The 17526-nt window shown below is 42.2% G+C and overlaps 1 protein-coding gene across 5 annotated transcripts in view; it reads right to left on the bottom strand.

Annotated features, from left to right (window-relative positions):
• Positions 1-1803: 1803 nt before the first annotated feature.
• Positions 1804-17526, bottom strand: part of WDR11 (WD repeat domain 11) — a 59394-nt gene continuing 43671 nt past the window's right edge. For all 5 annotated transcript variants that reach the window (XM_061403663.1, XM_061403664.1, XM_061403665.1 and 2 more), the window contains 13 exons: positions 15429-15535; positions 14897-15011; positions 14354-14525; positions 11633-11741; positions 10233-10295; positions 9029-9094; positions 8098-8275; positions 7396-7491; positions 6623-6788; positions 5797-5894; positions 5206-5351; positions 4373-4452; positions 1804-2752 (listed from right to left, as the gene is read on the bottom strand). In XM_061403663.1, coding sequence (XP_061259647.1) covers positions 2598-2752; positions 4373-4452; positions 5206-5351; positions 5797-5894; positions 6623-6788; positions 7396-7491; positions 8098-8275; positions 9029-9094; positions 10233-10295; positions 11633-11741; positions 14354-14525; positions 14897-15011; positions 15429-15535 — 1551 coding nt within the window. In that variant the 3' untranslated portion in view covers positions 1804-2597. The remainder of the gene's footprint in view (positions 2753-4372; positions 4453-5205; positions 5352-5796; positions 5895-6622; positions 6789-7395; positions 7492-8097; positions 8276-9028; positions 9095-10232; positions 10296-11632; positions 11742-14353; positions 14526-14896; positions 15012-15428; positions 15536-17526) is intronic.

The following is a 17526-nucleotide window of genomic DNA, read 5'->3' as shown; positions in this document are numbered from 1 at the left end:
TGTGGGTCTTAACATGGCTGATGGAGCAAACACAAGGAGCCTTTAAGGACAGGAAAGACAGCGGGGCAATATGCTCATCCAAGTGCCCACTGGACCTGCCCATCTAATTGGATTCCAGCAGTTCTCAGGAGAACTGCATTCCTAAAGCCTAGCTCCTTTGCTTTTCCTCTTTTAAAAACACCAGCACATTCAAGTATTGATAGAGCCAATTTAACACAGAAGGCAATGGCACCCCACTCCAGTACTGGAAAATCCCATGGACGACTGGTAGGCTGCAGTCCATGGGGTTGCAAAGAGTTGGACGCGACTGCACTTTCACTTTTCACTTTCATGCATTGGAGAAGGAAATGGCACCCTACTCCAGTGTTCTTGCCTGGAGAATCCCAGGGACGGGGGAGCCTGGTGGGCTGTTGTCTATGGGGTCGAACAGAGTCGGACATGACTGAAGCGACTTAGCAGCAGCAGCAGCAGAGCCTTTAAAATGCCTTTATGTTTTAATTGAGGGACTTCTTTCATTCACAAAATGAGAATGAGTCATTTTGAGTCAGTCATATCAATTGTAAGCAAGATCCCAAAGAAATAAAGCCCTATTGGCTCAGAGAATATTTTCACTTGTCTGTCATTTATTTCTGCCTTGCAGAAATCTTTTATTCTAGATGGAATAACTGCCAGTGTGTACCTGAATACTTTACTTAAATCGCAAAGTGCTGCTGAGGAGAATGAAATACTTTGGGTGATCACAAGCTCAGGAATCATAGACACCTAAGACTGTCCTCAGGCAAGACGGAATCTCCAGGCAATCAAGAGCCGAGAGAGGCACCGTTTTATTGAGGTGAGGGCTACTCTGTAGAGAACTTTTGATCTGGCGCATCTGGGAGGGACATGAGGCTGGTATTGACATTGCTCCATTATTGGTTTTGGGAGAACAAAATGTCCTGCTCCCACTTTCAAAGCAATGTAAAGACCTAAAGCCAGAGTGCAGGGAGGCCCAGGGCTGGTCACCATCTGCAAAACAATCAGCAACAGAACAGGGAAAGGTAGTGAGTGACTCTCTGGTGAGCTGCTCTGCCTGGTCCTCTCCGCACTCCCACAATCCAGCAAAGGATCACCGACTATCTGTTGGCCTCCAATCCCGAGCACACGGAACTTTCAAATGCCCTCTGCTGGAATTTCTACTTCTTTCTCTTTGCTTACTAAAGCCAGCATTCTTTTCTCCCTTAGCTAGTTGATGGCTAGATTAATAAAGTCCATCCTGACAATCATTTAACTACTAAACAATATAAAGAGAGCTGGGTTTGCCTGTGGCCTTTAAAAATTTGGTGGAACCTACCCAGGCAAAGAAAGGGCAAGGAGGTGACCAGTTACAGGACCAATGAACGGATTCTGGGTTTCTTTTAGGACATGTAGCAAAAGCACTGGGCTGGGAACAAGCATTCCTGGGACAGGCCCTTCCTCTCCACGGACCTCAGTTCCTTGTTCGAGGGGGGTTGATATCTAAGGGCAGAGACTACGATTCCATCTAAAAACACCTCTCAGTGGGTGTTAGTACATATGCCACCCTGGACGTCCAGGGGAAAGACAGGAAGGCCATTTCCTCACCTCTCAGAGCCACAAGCTGAGCCCTGCCCACGCAGGAACCCCGGCGGCAGGTGTTCCACCCTGTTCTGTGCTGCGGCCCCGAGTTCCTGCAGCCAGGTTCCGGATTCAGCAAAGCAGTGCTGGAGGGTGGGTAGCTGGACCAACTCCTGAGGCGCCAGCACAGCACCCGACGTGGTGCGCAGCAGCTCAGAGGACACAAAGGCCTGGCTGGGATGAATTCCCTTTTTATTTATCGTTTCTGTACGTTATACACATTTAAATTTTTAGCAATAATTTATAAGTCACATTTCATATAGTTCAGTCATTGGAAGAACACAAAGACAGAAATGAGAGCACTGAGCCTTCAAAGAGGAGGTTACTGTAACACATCACAGCAGGAGCTAAAATCTCAAATATCCAAGACTCCACAGACAAAACCTAAAGCTTACAATTTCTCTAAGAGCCTATGCACTTGAAATTACAAAATTCAGCAACTGCCTAAACCAAGAAATGAACAGCTCTGTTTTCAAGGTAAGAAAACAAGGAATGCTGTGGTAAGTCACCTTTACTGTTTAAATGTTTCTGCTCTGTTTATACATGGAATGACTGTATATACACACAGGCACAGCACATATTTCAGTACAGCTCTCACAGACTGCTTTTACTACAGATTTAAATCTAGTCCATGAGAAAAGCAATTCAATTGCTTGGATCTTAAGTTTTAAAAAAATGAAAAGCATTTCTAGGGACTCTTAAAGCTGTCTCCAAAGTATAAAATGTTATACTTTCAATATCTGAAGTGTTCCTGTCTTTCTCTGAGATGAATACGGGTCCCAGGACTGGCTTCTCACAGTGTAAATGCTCACACAGTGTTGGGCATACATGGCGAAACAGCTTACGAGCGCCCTGGAGAGGATGGCACCCTCGTGGGTCTGGGCTGTGACTGTCCACAGCCAGACCAACACCCCGGCCGCTGCTCTTGAGGCCGGGTGCCCTGGGGCATGGAGACTGGTCACTCTTCAGTCAGTCAGTTCTTGCTTGGGGGATTCCAGTTCATTCAATAAATCTCTGCCAGCTGCTCCAGCCTTTGAAGCAAAAAGAACCGCTCCCTGTTTAAAACCAAGGTTCTTTAAACTTCGGGCATAATCTGCATATATAGCAGAGATGAGCTTCTGTAAACTGCAGTTAAGGAAGAGAAGGGCAGACAGGGCTCCAGCAGGTTCCCACAGGCCAGAAACAAGGACCAGCTCTGGAGAATGTCCAGGGGAGGGTAGCACAGGAGGAGCACAGGGGGCTCTTCTCAGGGAGGGCACCTGCTGGGGTTGAGTGGGGGCGGGAAGGCGAGGTTTCAGTGTGCAGTGTCCCTGCACTGGCACCAGCTGAGCCCAAAGCCCGACTCCTACAAGACCCAACTAACATCCCCTCAGATGCTTCAAGGTCTAAATGCACTTAAGGAGTGGAGAGGGAAGGATGACAGAAGAGAAATACATGCGCAAACCCTTGAGCTGTTTGCAAATCTGAGAGGTTGGCGTTTAAGGGGCAGATCCAGCCTCACTGAGTGGCTCAGACGGTAAAGAATCCACCTGTCATGCGGAAGACCTGGGTTTGATCCCTGGGTTGGGAAGATCCCCTAGAGGAGGGCATAGCAACCCACTCCAGTATCTTGCCTGGAGAATTCCATGGACAGAGGAGCCTGGCAGGCTACAGTCCATGGGGTCGCAAAGAGTCAGACACGACCGACTGACTTTCACTTTCGCTTTGGGAATGTTAGACAGCCCTGTTCCACTGTGTTCTGATATCCAAAACAGCGCCACTGAATCAGAGCCAGCTTAACCAGTGCCAAGGTATATGACACTGAGTTCAATTTTCTGTTAAAAAATATATACAGAAAAATAAAAAACATGACATGTAGATATGAGGCCACAATGTAACAATTCAAGAAAGAGTGCAATGAGAACAACAAAGCCTCTGCAAACACAAGGACCTGAGAGTAGGATTCTCAAGCTCCTTCTTTTCAAAGAGAAACATGTCACTCAAGTGACGGGTGGCAGAACTGAAATGCTGCCGGTCACACATGACCTGCCTACATGACACGTCTCTCTGAAGTGCCGCTGTGTCTTGTTCCACGTTAGCCCGTCCCTGTGGGTAACAGCCAGTCGTTCTTTTTAATCCATTCTGGTACGCATTTATTCCAGCAGAGCCTCCTATACCTTTCCTATACTGCTGCTGCTGCTAAGTCGCTTCAGTCATATCCGACTCTGCGCGACCCCAGAGACGGCAGCCCACCAGGCTCCCCCGTCCCTGGGATTCTCCAGGCAAGAACACTGGAGTGGGTTGCCATTTCCTTCTCCAATGCATGAAAGTGAAAAGTGAAAGTGAAGTTGCTCAGTCGTGTCAGACTCTTAGCGACCCCCTGGACTGCAGCCTACCAGGCTCCTCCGTCCATGGGATTTTCCAGGCAAGAGTACTGGAGTGGGGTGCCATTGCCTCCTCCGTTTCCTATACTAGATCTTCTATTTTCTTTGCAAGTTCAAACAAAACATTACAAAATCTGGGCTCCCTCCACTTCAGCCCTTCTAGGCTCTCCATTGATCTCACGCTGATGCTGGTGGGGCAACAACCTTCTTTCTGATTTGTCCCCTCCAGTTTATCCTTTTCCTGGCTCTGGGCAGTCAGAACACAGATCTTTCTCCATACAATAGTTTCCTCCCAGGCAGCACAGCCAATGGGGATGCTTAAAACCCACTCACGGCATCTGGTTCCCCATCAGCAAACACATCCCAGCAAAGGATATCTGTGTCCTCGCTGACTTCGATGGCTCCGTACTTGAGACAAGCTTCCACAAACAAGGCCGCTCTGTCGAAGTACCTCATGCTGCTCAACAGAACACAAAGCACATCAGGAGCTGTGACTTTCATCATTTGGGGGTAGGACCATCCCAGGGAGTGTTTCCATACAAGGACTCTCCACAGAAGCCCGAGGGCTGCATGAGGCACACCAGCACTGTTCTCTGCCCCAGCTTAGAGGAAAGGGGAATTCTCAGGCCCCAACCCTTTGCTCTTTTCTATTAACTCTTATAAAAATTTTGTGAAATCACTGAAATAGAGACAGGACAAGAAATCTACAGAGACAGGACAAAAATCCACATATCCAAGTCCAGATTTCACAAGTAACTTTCTGTCATATCTGCCTCAACCTACTTCCCTTAGTTTTAAATAAATAAAATGTCCTATGGTAAGTGATAAGCATTAATTACCCTTCAAGGTTCTCAGAGGGGACACCTCCAAATTGCCACACTTTCTTCCCCCTTCCTCCTGCTTTTCTGCCTTTGTCTCAGTTGTTCTACTCAAAGCTAAATTGACCTCAATTCTTTTTAAAACTTCTTTTTAAACAGGTAACTATTAGGTTTAACTAACATTGGCAGAGAAGTAGCAAAGTTCCTAGACCAAAAGAAGAATGAATAAGCATGGATTGCTCCACTCCCTTTAGGTTTTTTCTAAAAAATAAACCTGAAGTATATGCTTCTCCCTTCACTCCCAACATCAAGGACTACCAGCCTCCTGGCAGAGCCTCATGAGCAGTGGTAAATCCTGGGTGGTTCTGACCAGCCACTGACAGTGGGTGTACCTGTGAAGCGTCTCAGCCACGCTGGAAAAGCAGCCCAGGGAAAGGAGAACCAGGAGGGCCTTGGACTTCTGGTTCACTTGAGGGGAGCAAAGGTGGTCGACCCACCGTTTCAAAACGTCAGCGCACTCTTCAGAATTTAAGCGGACCTGAGGAAGATGCCCACGTTAAAAAGGACACCCTGCACTATACACAAGGAAAAAAGAATTCAGATGAAATGGGATCTATTACCATGAAAGAGAGCTCATCTCTGCTTTACCACACAGCCCCTGCTGCTGCAGTGCCGTGACCAGAGGCGACAGGGATCCACAGCTCAGGATCAGCGGGCCTGGGACACCTCTGGGCTGGGTGTAGCCTGGGCCCACACCCCAGAAGGGACAGGAGGCAGCTGCCTTCACTTAACTGCTACCAATGCAACCTCCACTTTGCAGTAAGAAGAAATGTAACTTATATGCAAAGAAGAAGATGAAAGCTGCTAAGAAAATATTTGTAAAGCCGCCTTGCAGCCCCCAAAAACACCTCCAAATCATGAGTCAAAAATTCAAGATTGAACTTTCTCGCCCGAAGTTCCAGGCACCTACTAGAATCACCTACTTTGGCAAGCCACGCTGCCCGGTTCCACTCGCCATAGGTCTGCAGGTAGCGGCAGGCGTCCGCAGCTTTGTCTATCAGGCAGAGCAGCTGGACGCCCTCTGGAAGACAAGACAACAGCCCCGTGAGTGACGCTGGAGCTGTCTCTCTGGCGAGTCACTGAAGGGTAAAAACCACCATTTGACTTCACCTGGTCTTGGACATTTTATACCTACTGGAGACACGACTGACTTAAATTTTAAAATGAAGCATTAAAGTAGAGTTTTACAATGTTACCACTCAAGTAACTTGGGTTGGCAGTACAAATACAGTCCAGAAAACAAACAAGTCAAGACTATCTCACTCACTGGTTTTAACGTTTAAGGTGTCCACGTTTGTCCAATTTATGTCTATTATTTCGGCCATTATTAATAACACCCCTTTTACTCTTTAAAAATGCACTGGTCTAGATGACTAAATTATATGGTCATCTTTTAATATGAGGGCTTCCCTGGTGGCTCAGATGGTAAAGAATCTGCCTGCAATGCAGGGGATCCAGGTTCAATCCCTGGATCAGGAAGATCCCCTGGAGAAGGGAATGGCAACCCACTCCAGTATCCTTGCCTGGACAATTCCATGGACAGAGGAGCCTGGCAGGCTACAGTCCATGGGGTAACGAAGAACTGGACACAATTGTGCGACTAACACTTTCATAATATAAACTGCTAGCAATAATTTATTTTTCTCCAGGGTATATCAAAAAGAAATATTCCTAATAACCAAATACTTTCCTAGGAATGGGTCTGATTTTTCAGAGTACTGACAAATATACCCCTAAAGCATGCCTCACCTGCCAGTTTTCCGTTGGCGATCATATTAGTTGCCACGAGCTTGATGGTGCTCTGGGAGGGGCCTGACGAGGTGACAGTGGTGACCAGACAGGCTTTCAGTGAATCACAGTAATAATGCTGGTTGTCTGCGCTGGTTTCCAAAAGCAACTGCACGGCTCTGTCTGTCTAATAAGGGAAACGGTTCTTCTAGTTATGAGGCCATTTTCCTCCAACATAACCTTTCAAGATTCATAATTTGGAACACTGAAGTTTTCAGTTTAAAGAAGATTTTCATTGTCAAAAATTATCCATAAACACGTTGCTTACATGTATACAAGTTGAACAAAAGTGCAACACTGCTTCTTTAGGACAAATGTAAAACCACAGGTACACAGGTTTACACAGGTACTTATTTAAGCTCTGTACTAGTCAGAGACAAAACCAAAACAAAACAAAACTAGGCAGGCCTCATGTGGCATTCAGTTCACCTCAGTTCAGTCGCTCAGTCGTGTCCGACTCTTTGGGACCCCATGAATCACAGCACGCCAGGCCTCCCTATCTGTCATGTGACATTATGGAAGCCAAAACTACAAGTTGGTTTACCATACATTTTTGCTTTCTCAGAATGTCTATTGGTCCTATTTTGAGAGAAAGCATATATTTACACTTATACTTTCAGGGAAATGCTATAGTGTGTGTGCACGGTGTTTGTGTGTGATATAAATGATGCCGTAAAATACCAATCAACTAGCAACTCCCTGAAACATGAAAAGAGTTATAAAAACTGACATACTTGACCCAAGAGAAGCAGCTGGTCTGTACATTTCCTTGTATGATCATAAGTTGACCGTTTTACTTCCTGGAGATTAACCCTTTCCAACTGAAATTTCTAGAGCAGAAAAAAAAAAAAAAAAACAGAAAATTGAGCCTGGATTTTAAAACTTTTATTTAACTATTAGTAAACATTACTTAGACTTCTGAGTCAAAGAAGAAGTCCAACAATTTAATAAGAATTTGAGAAGAAAAAAATGTTGAAATGTACTATGATCTGTGCGTAAGTCTGCCTGCTTACAGAAACTGGCACTTTAGTAGAGCTGGAAGAAAAATCCTATGTGTAATTCAGTACTCTACTGGAGGTTAAACAAATTATGAAACTACCTTTATATATATAGAACAGCAAATTCAAACCAAGTAAATTAAGTATTTGTTATTTATAGGAAATTAATTACATGAGAAAATTAAAATGAACCAAGTTAAAAATTTTTAAGGCCCCGCAAAATTAAAAGGCTGTTAATAATAAAATTTTAATGTCTACTAAAAACTCAGTAAGCGTTTATGAGCTTTTAAAGTCCTGAATCAGGCCTTTTTAATGTGACTGTGCCAAGGGACTCATTTCTGTTATGTGGACCTTTACTTAGTACAAAGTTTCCCAACTTTAAGATACTGACAAAGAAAGATGTAGCTTTAAAGGTTTTTAATATACGAAACATAATACCTGAAAATAGGCATTTTCACAGAGGATGTCGTAACATATATCTAGCGGGTTGTTCACTCTGTCCTGAGGAGCAGCTTCTTTAGCCACTGGTGTGCTCGCGGCCTTTTCCTGGGACAGGCTGTGCAGATAGTGGGCGGCGACAGTCCAGAAGTGCAGCTCCGATTCATCACCGTAAAGCCTGGCCAGGGTGAGATCACAGTCTCCACTGACCTCAGGCAGCAGCGTGGGGCCTGGATGGGGTCTCCCCACGGCAGCCTGAAGTGCTGGGAGCATGGTGCTGGCCCATGAAAGACCAACATGCTGGCTGGTGAAGAGCTGAAGCTTCAAGTCTCCAGCCCTGTTACTAGGTCTCAAACAGCACAGGACCCTGACTGCATGGGGCCCCTTCCGACCCAAGCCTCCCTTTGATCTATGTTAAGAGCAACACCGAGGTGCTGTACCCTGTGCTATTATTTACCTGGTTTGCCATCAGCACATCTTTCAATCTGTACCAGTTAAGGAAGAAGTTCCTCTGGGATCACTGACTAGATAAGGTGTGGAAATAATATACTCTTTATTCTCTGGGGAGTGGAGGGAAATGTCTTTCTTATAAGGGATGGCTCTACTCTAAGTAAGAATATATAGGTTATTCTAAATATAATCTAAATGTAACTTATGGGTATACTTAGGACATGCCCCTTGTAGCTGATATTTTAAAAAGCTATCTGTAGAATGGAGTCTTTTCAATAGAGAAGGCCTAGATCTCATGTCTTTTTCTTTTTCCTATTTGTAATACTACTTTCAAAACGATCTGTAAGCCAACTATAAAGGATGAACTGATATATTTTCTAAAATTCCAAAGAGTTTGGTTTTAACTAACAACTCTTGATGAAAGGAGTGAGTTAACCTGAAATTCCCTGTCTCTTACCCAGAACACTTCAAATAGTGTTACCTTGAAACAAGCAGGCATCTCTGCAGGAGAGTAAACTCCGGATCGAGCAAGAGTTTCTTTATGTCACTGCAGGCAGGAATCCAGACAAAGGCAAGACAAAATTTTTGAATCCAACAATAAAGGAGATAAATCAATACACTCTTAAAATGGAAAATTCTACCCAAAAGATATGATAAGAACCTACAAAAGAAGTCACTTTGCCACGGCCCTGAAACTGCAAGAGCTTACAGGGCTTAGACAGTATCTAGGCTTGGAGAAGTGGAACCCATCAACCACCACAGCTTAAGGCTCTAATGCTGATTTACCTTCTTGAAGCAGCTCAACTCCCATTCTAAAAAATATGAACAGCTACCTAACTACAGGAATAAGAAGGTCATTGTTGATAAAATGATTTTACTAAATGATCATCAGGAATACTCTATACTTCAGAGAAGATGCATTCAGAATTTATTCTTCAAAGTATTCAAAAATTAAAATATATAAGTGTTTCATAAATTGATATTTCTACAATAGCCCATTATAGACTATTTACAAATAAGGAAGGAGGGGAGATAGTCTTTAAATCTATTCTTTTCCATTTAAACATAAATGCTAACCTTGGGACACAGAAGAGAAAAAAGTAATTACTTTGAATTCGATATCAATATAATATTCCTTTAGCATTAATTTATTAAGTATTAAAATATATGTTATGGATTTTAGATTGCCAAGATATGTTTTCCCAAGAACTCCTTGTGGAGTCAAATTTTCCTTCTTCCTTTCCAGTGTTATACACAGTACCTATTTGTAAATGTTCTTGACTCTAGGGAGCATATTAATTTCTTAGACAGAATTGTACAAACACAGCACCTGACACAGAGAACTTATCTTAGCAGAGAGAAGCTGACACACAAGAATTGCCCTGTGTACACCCATCCTCTAACGTGAGGCTCTGCAGGGCATCTGTGCTGGAGGCAGGTTAGCTACAAGGCGGCTTACCCCACTGCTTCTTCTCCTGCCCTGACATGAGACCACAGCAATCTGAAACTTACTTCCACAAAACAAAGACTCTAAAGGGAAACAAACCGAGGTGAAGAGAGGGGTCTCTCCGTGGGCCACTAATATTTTCCAAAACAAAGCTTATTTTAATTTTAAAAAGTATAAATCATTATGTTTTTCTTTTTCATAGTCTTATTCTCTAATAAAACATAGTCAGAGTGCTTACTTAGACAATGAGTTCAACTGCTCTTGAAGGAGATTCTTTATTTCTTCATTTTCTGGATAATCACTGTACCAAGAAAAGATTTTAAATGAGTTAGTTTTCTCTTTATTTACCACCATTTATTTCTTCACCAGGAAAAAAGGTGTGTTAATACAGAAATAACTTCTTTGTAGTCCTTGGTTAAAAACCTGCGTGTAGACCGAAAAGCAACAGCCTACTCAGGAACCTACCAATCACCTTTAACGCCTGCTTTTATCTTATTGAGTCAAAACAGAAATGAGCACAGAAAGTTTCCCTGGCTTTCAAGAAACCTGAAAATTTATTAGTGAGCTCTAAAACTATCAGGTTTAGAGTCACGTTAATAAGGAACTTAGCAAGGACTACACGAATCTGCTAGTTCTGCTCTGCAAAATTAACATTCATTTCTCTGAGTAGATACTTCTTGGAGAAAGAACATCTCATCACATTTATTTTTTTAATTCTCCTAACCCAGGGCTTCACTGGTGGCTCAGTGGTAAAGAATCCCCCTGCCAATGCAGGAGATGTGGGTTTGATCCCTGGGTTGGGAAGATCCACTGGAGAAGGAAATGGCAACCCACTTCAGTATTCTTGCCTAGAAAATTCCACAGACAGAGGAGCATGGGGGCTACAGTCCACGGGGTCACAAAGAGCCAGACACAACTATGACTGAGCACACACACAGCCCACGCCCATCTGTGCATCCACACAGCAAAGGTCCCGTAGCGCTTGTGGTAGTTTAACTAACAACCGCCAATAATGGTTTCTGTGACTGTTTTTTGCAAGGAGGCAGGCTATAAAACAGAAAACACTTCTGAAGTAGATTCCTTTATGCTGCTTTTAAAAAGATTTAATCTTGTCCCCTGACCCTGATGCTGGGAAAGCTTGAAGGCAGGAGGAGAAGGGGATGACAGAGGATGAGATGGTTGGATGGCATCACTAACTCAATGGACATGAGTTTGATTAAGCTCCGGGAGTTGGTGAAGGACAGGGAGGCCTGGTGTGCTGCAATCTCATGGGGTCGCAAAGAGTCAGACATGGCTGGAGTGACTAAACTGAACTGAATCTTGTCCCCAAATTCCTCTTGGCCTCAACTGGCCCTCTTCACACTCAGTACGCCATGCCCAGGTTCAGACTGTAAGATGACCAAGCACACAGCCACCTGAGACACCCACGTGTATTCACAGCTGTGCCCAGGTCCCCAGAGTGGGAAAGACAAGAGGCAGATCAGTGACTCTTTCAGGGTCTCTGCCATCACTGCCTTAACTCAGTTTTAAGGTTCCAATGCCTGTAAGCCCTGGAGACCAGCTACTGCTAATTTTTATGGGATGTCCTTCAATCTTAAATCAATTAAGAAAGAAAAACAATAATGCAAAAAAACTTACACATGAGAAATGTCCAAAGAATACTGTCCATTCCAAGGCTGATGTAATAAGAAAGCTTTCAAGGCGAGAGCAGCCCTGGGAACAAGGAGATATGGGCACCACACAGGCTCTAGACAAAAACACAGATTTCGCTTTTAACAAGTAGAATCATATACAACTATAAAGCTTCTGCTGTAGACAGTTCACAGAGAAGTCAGCAGAGAACAATGTATAAGTCTGGTGGTGGCAACTCAGAGAGTGTATTAGTGTAATCACTGCTTAAGACACAGGGGCTCAGTGTCGGGCAGAAAGTTAGACTGACGAGTCTCTGACCCCACAGAGATAGTACTGAAAGTTCTTGGAAACAGCATCATACAAAATGTTACTAAACAAGTCTTATAGTTCTGGATTCCTTTTAGACACTGCTAAAAATAATATTGTTTTATGCCATTTTATGCCCCTGATCTAGGCAGCAGATAAGAAGGATTCTCCAACTTAAAAACAGGGATTCCAATTTTCTACATTTGTCTGACTTCCCCTTTTACTGGGAGAAGAAGCAGTGTCACAAAAATGTAAATAAGGGGCGGGGGTGGAGGAAGAAGACCAAGCTATCCTAAGAAAACAAATTTGAATCAACATATTACGATCTTCTCTATTTGTCATAAAGGAGAAATGAAGCAAATATACTAAATATTATATCAATGCATATGACCTCAAATGATTTTATTATCTTACATCAATAAGGTCCAAAATACATTTCTAATTCCTCAGAATAGAAATATATTACATCAAACATATTTTTCCAAGCTCAAATCAGCACATATCTGGCAGCAAACACACAGAAATCTTTTTCCAAACTCCATGTTTACACTCTCACCAGTCTTTATTCTTTAACATTTACTGAGTGTTGTTCTGAGTTTAAAGCTCAATTTAGGGGAATATATGCATAATTTCATTGACTTTCCCCATTATTATTTTAAAACTTGCCCTTTTTGGCTGAGGTTGCACCATTAGAGAATCAATAGCATTTTTTAAGGAAAATTTTAAAAGGAAAATGTAACCTAAAATCTGGTTGAGAGTCACCTGTTCATTCATGGTATTAAACAGTCATGGTATTAAACATGGTAGCCCATTAAGCTAACAATGGGTTCTCATTAATTATATAAACAGATTAATTTAAAAACAAGTACCTTGGCTTTGGCTGCTGTCTATGGGGTCACACAGAGTCGGACATGACTGAAGTGACTTAGCAGCAGACTCAAATTTTAAGATAAAGGTCAAAGAATAGCTTCTCAAACATCTAGATTATATTTGCATACTTCTTTACCTAGAATTGGAGAAGGCAATGGCATCCCACTCCAATACTCTTGCCTGGAAAATCCCATGGATGGAGGAGCCTGGTGGGCTGCAGTCCATGGGGTCACTAAGAGTCAGACACGACTGAGCGACTTCACTTTCACTTTTCACTTTCATGCACTGGAGAAGGAAATGGCAACCCACTCCAGTGTTCTTGCCTGGAGAATCCCAGGGACGGGGGAGCCTGGTGGGCTGCCATCTATGGGGTTGCACAGAGTCGGACACGACTGAAGTGACTTATCTTACCTTTTACCTAGAACTAATGACTAAGTTAAAAGAAAAAAATCATTCTTGAAATTCCCTTAATTTCTTCAATAACTTTATGTTTCAAGTTAGTATCTATGCTTGTCCTTCCCTAGAAGGAGGTCTTGCTACTTCTGCAGAGCTGGCAGGGATCTTGAGGACAGATGTGGCAATGCAGTGCTCAACTGCAGCTCACCAGAGGACAGTCACGGTTACAGAGTAAGAAGTTATGGTTCCCAAACACAGTGGCAGGGGTGGGGCAGTGTCGCAAACAAAAGCACATTTAATCCAAGTTAAAGGCAGCCCAGTCAGCATACACAGCAACTCGGTAGTGCCTCAAGCACAAACATAACAATGAAGGGACATGTTTTAAAACCCTACTGTCTCTGAATATGCCAAAGACTGACTCTGAAGGCACAGACAATTCCCAGAGCCAACAGTTTCTATGATGAAACTCTGTAAATAACTAAACAATTCTATTTTTTTACATATTAGATAGCCCAGTGTATGCACCAAAGTTATGCCTGGAGAAAATTTAATGTAGGGACATCTCATTTTCAAATTGATGAGTGCACTCACAAACTTCTCATTCATAGCTACTTTTTACTAAAATAGCTTTCATTCTCAGAAAAAAAATCTCAAAACCACCATACAAAAAAGGGAAAGGTAGTGCAATCATCTAATTCTGTTTTGACTGGCCCTTTAACGAGTCATAAGACAGGCATCACAATTCATGATACTTTCCAAAGTTACTTTTCCATGATATATGGTTGCAAAAGACACAAGACTCACTATTAAAAAACCAGCAGTACTTTACCACTAGATTCGTGTCCTCTGATGACCTCTCCTGAAGTCTGAGGAAGTCATTTTTATTCATGTAAACATCTTTCATCTTTTGACAGAGCACTCAGAAAGGGGTCAAGGAAAGGGCGCTGAGTAAACCAGCACTGGGGAATGACTGACATCTAATTACAGAGTCTAGCATCTCAGTAGTATCAACACTCAAGCTTTAAGTTAATATGCATTCTTAAACACAGATTCCTAGAAAGAATGAAATGGAACAGAAGCAGCTCTCTCCCATGAAAAGAACAGCTGGTGCAAAATAAAGACACTTCCAAGCATCCTTCCCTTAGAACTCCGTACCAGTCAGCTCCTGCTCGTCCATCCTAAAGCACGTGGACTTCATGGACATTTCCAGGACCCTGATACACCCGTCATCGGAAGCCAGGATCACTTTATCCGACGTGCACCAGTCCACATCCAATATCCGAAAGGTTACATTTCTTCCACTTCTTAAACTGCTCACCATCTGAACCTTCAAGAGTGAATTTGATTGTCACTTTCAGAAAGAAAAGGAAGATGTTTATCATTCCAGACTAAACGAGCAAGAACGGCAGTGCCTGTGGCGAAGGTCCAGTTCATGTTTAAAACTGAGCAGTCGTGGGCAATCTATCTTCCACATGCAGACTGCATTTTGAAGGTCCCAGAGATGGTGGTAACATTAACAATCTGTTGAGCTGTCACCTTTAGAACAGAAATACTACAAAAGAAAAAATTTTTAAAGGAAGAAAACTGCTCTAAGAAGCTTGACAAACCCATTTATAAATCAGAAGGAAGGAAAAGAAGTACATAGTTCCTGTGACCAGCAGCTGCATTTGCGGTGAGCCCGCGTGCAGCTGGGCTTACCTCTTTAGAATCCCATACTTCAGCTCCATCATTGTACATTGCTATTAATTTTTGGTTTCCTTTACCAGGGGCGAAACGAATCTTCTTCACCCAACTTCGGTGTGTAGGTATTCCTCTGAGGACAAACAGAAACCAAAACACCAATATGAAGTAGAGTAGTCTCTCGTCATTGAGAGAGATGTCCAATGTCTCTTTCTATTTCTGCTTTTGATAAGGTCTGGTGACATGACAGGACAACCACTCTGCTTTCTGGGACAGGGATCGCATATGACAGACGTGGTCTGCTTTTTAACAACAGTTGGAATAGTGCCCCAGCACTTCGTGTGGGCCACCTGCAGGTAAGGGTCATTTATGAATATCCCAGAGTTTAGCTCAAGGCAGTTCCTCCCAAGTTCTACAACAAGAGACCCAAGGGTCCAACCTGCACATGACTATATTTAATGACACTATTGCCAAGTGACAGGCCTCCAATGGAACTATATCGAGATTTTTTGTTTCAGCCAAATAATACCCTTGAGTTCTTGAAACATACCTGGATACTCTGCCTTTCAAATCCCAAAAATTTAAATTTCCATCCATATCTCCAAGAACTAACGTATCACCTTTCCAAGCAATGCAAGTAATGCTACCCATGCTCCCCTAGAAAAGAACAGCAACAAACACACATCAATTTCACCACTTATAAGCAGTCACAACAGAGAAATACTTTTATTTAACAACTGTGATAAAATAATAAAGATATCTTGCTGGTGGTTTAGTTGCTAAGTTGTGCCCAACTCTTTACAACCCCATAGACTGTAGTCCACCAGTCTCCTCTGTCCATGGGATCTCCCAAGCAAGAATATTGCAGTGGGTGTTATCTCCTTCTCCAGGGGATCTTCCCAACCCAGGGATCGAACTTGGGTCTCCTGCATTGCAGGCAGATTTTCTACAGACTGAGCCGCCAGGGAAGCCCCAAAGATATCTTAATAAAACCTAATTATAGTACGAACATCATCAAACACTAACAGAGTTTAGTCACTAAGAGGGCTACCTAGCATTTCAATTTCAACTAAGAAGAAACAGAAGATTTCAATTCAATGGACATTATTATCTGAACTAGATTTATAGAGAAGTTCTTTTGAGGAAGACCTACTTCAGAAAAAAGAAAATTAAAAGAAGAAAAAAGAGAAGGAAAGGACATCCTTTCAGGCACTCCTGTCTCCAAGTTATCCCTCACTGCTAAAGGATGAACACATTTATTCTGGGGGAACTCAGAGCTGTCTCACAACTAACTGTTCAGCAGTTCTTCTACTGAGGATCCATCACTATGCAGTACACCTGAAAGTAACATGATTCTGTATATCGACTATATTTCAATTAAAAAAGAAAAAAGATTCATAGCTTTGCTGATACCTTCATGAATAATGAAGGAGAAGAGATACTATACACTGAAGGCATCTGTAAAATCTGAATTCACAGAAGGTTCTGCAGAGAAGTTACACAGGGAAACACAAATACAAGAATGAGACACTTCTGTAATAAATCAAAGTGGGCTGGAAGGAGCATGCAGCTCTAATACAAGCACAGAGGTACTGTGATGGAGAGACGTGGAGTTGGGGCTCTCAGAAAAGCCGTGTGGACCTGAATCCCAGCTGCATCACTGAATGTGCTGTATGATGTGGGGCATGCTTACTTAATTTTTATATGTCTGGATTTATCGTCAATAAAGTAGGGCAAGCTCATAAAATTTGAGGAGTTCCTATTAGTGTTAATAAATTTTTATAGGTAAAGGCCTTATGACGATGTTTGCCACAGAGTCAATATAATGCTAGCTATTCAATAATATTGCTCAATTACTTTTCTACTTATATTCTTATATTCAAAGAAATCTTGTTTCATCATTTATAGAACAATATTAAAAATTCATGTTTGGTTCTCACAGTATTGCTAGTAAGAAGTAGGAATGCTCCAGAGTTTTGCTAAACTGGCTGTTAAAAGACTTGCACATACACCAAATACTGCATAAATCCTAGTGGCAGTCAAGAAACAAAGATACAACTGGATTAAAAATAATTATGTTAGTGATTCTATTAGTAAAAAACTTAGAAATCTATGTTAAATAAATAGAATTCAGTACAGTATAAAGCAATAGTCCAAGATCTTATTTCTATTCTTCTGACCATATTAACATAATAGAATATTTAAGAGTTTGCCTTTAAATTTAACTTTTTTAGTCCTGAGAATTTTTGTTTAACATTTTTACATTACTTTCTAACTTCTAAAAATTAGAATATTAAAACTTCAGTCCAGAAATCTATCACCAGCTTAGAATTACAAGTGATGTATTAGAACTTTCTACCTAAGAGCTTGTTGATGGAATACAAGCCATATGAAGATTCTAAGGTGCTTTCGGAGAAAAGTGGGACAAACTCGCTTTCTGACTCCAAATAATCCCAAGAGAACCAATGAAAGATTTAAAACTCAGTAGAGTATTATTAGTTGGCACTGATATGTTTCCTACATGTAAAACATGATGTTCAAAGGATCGAAGTAAAGCTGGCAGCAAACGGATAATCATTCTCTCCCACAGTTTTCTGAATAAAGGCAGTCAGTCAACTATAAACTCTCCATGGGAATGTAATTTAAAA

Source organism: Bos javanicus, chromosome 26, assembly GCF_032452875.1.
Source record: "Bos javanicus breed banteng chromosome 26, ARS-OSU_banteng_1.0, whole genome shotgun sequence".
Taxonomy (NCBI): Eukaryota; Metazoa; Chordata; class Mammalia; order Artiodactyla; family Bovidae; genus Bos; species Bos javanicus.
The sequence above is the reverse complement of the archived record's forward strand: the minus strand, read 5'-3'. Positions and strand labels throughout refer to the sequence as shown.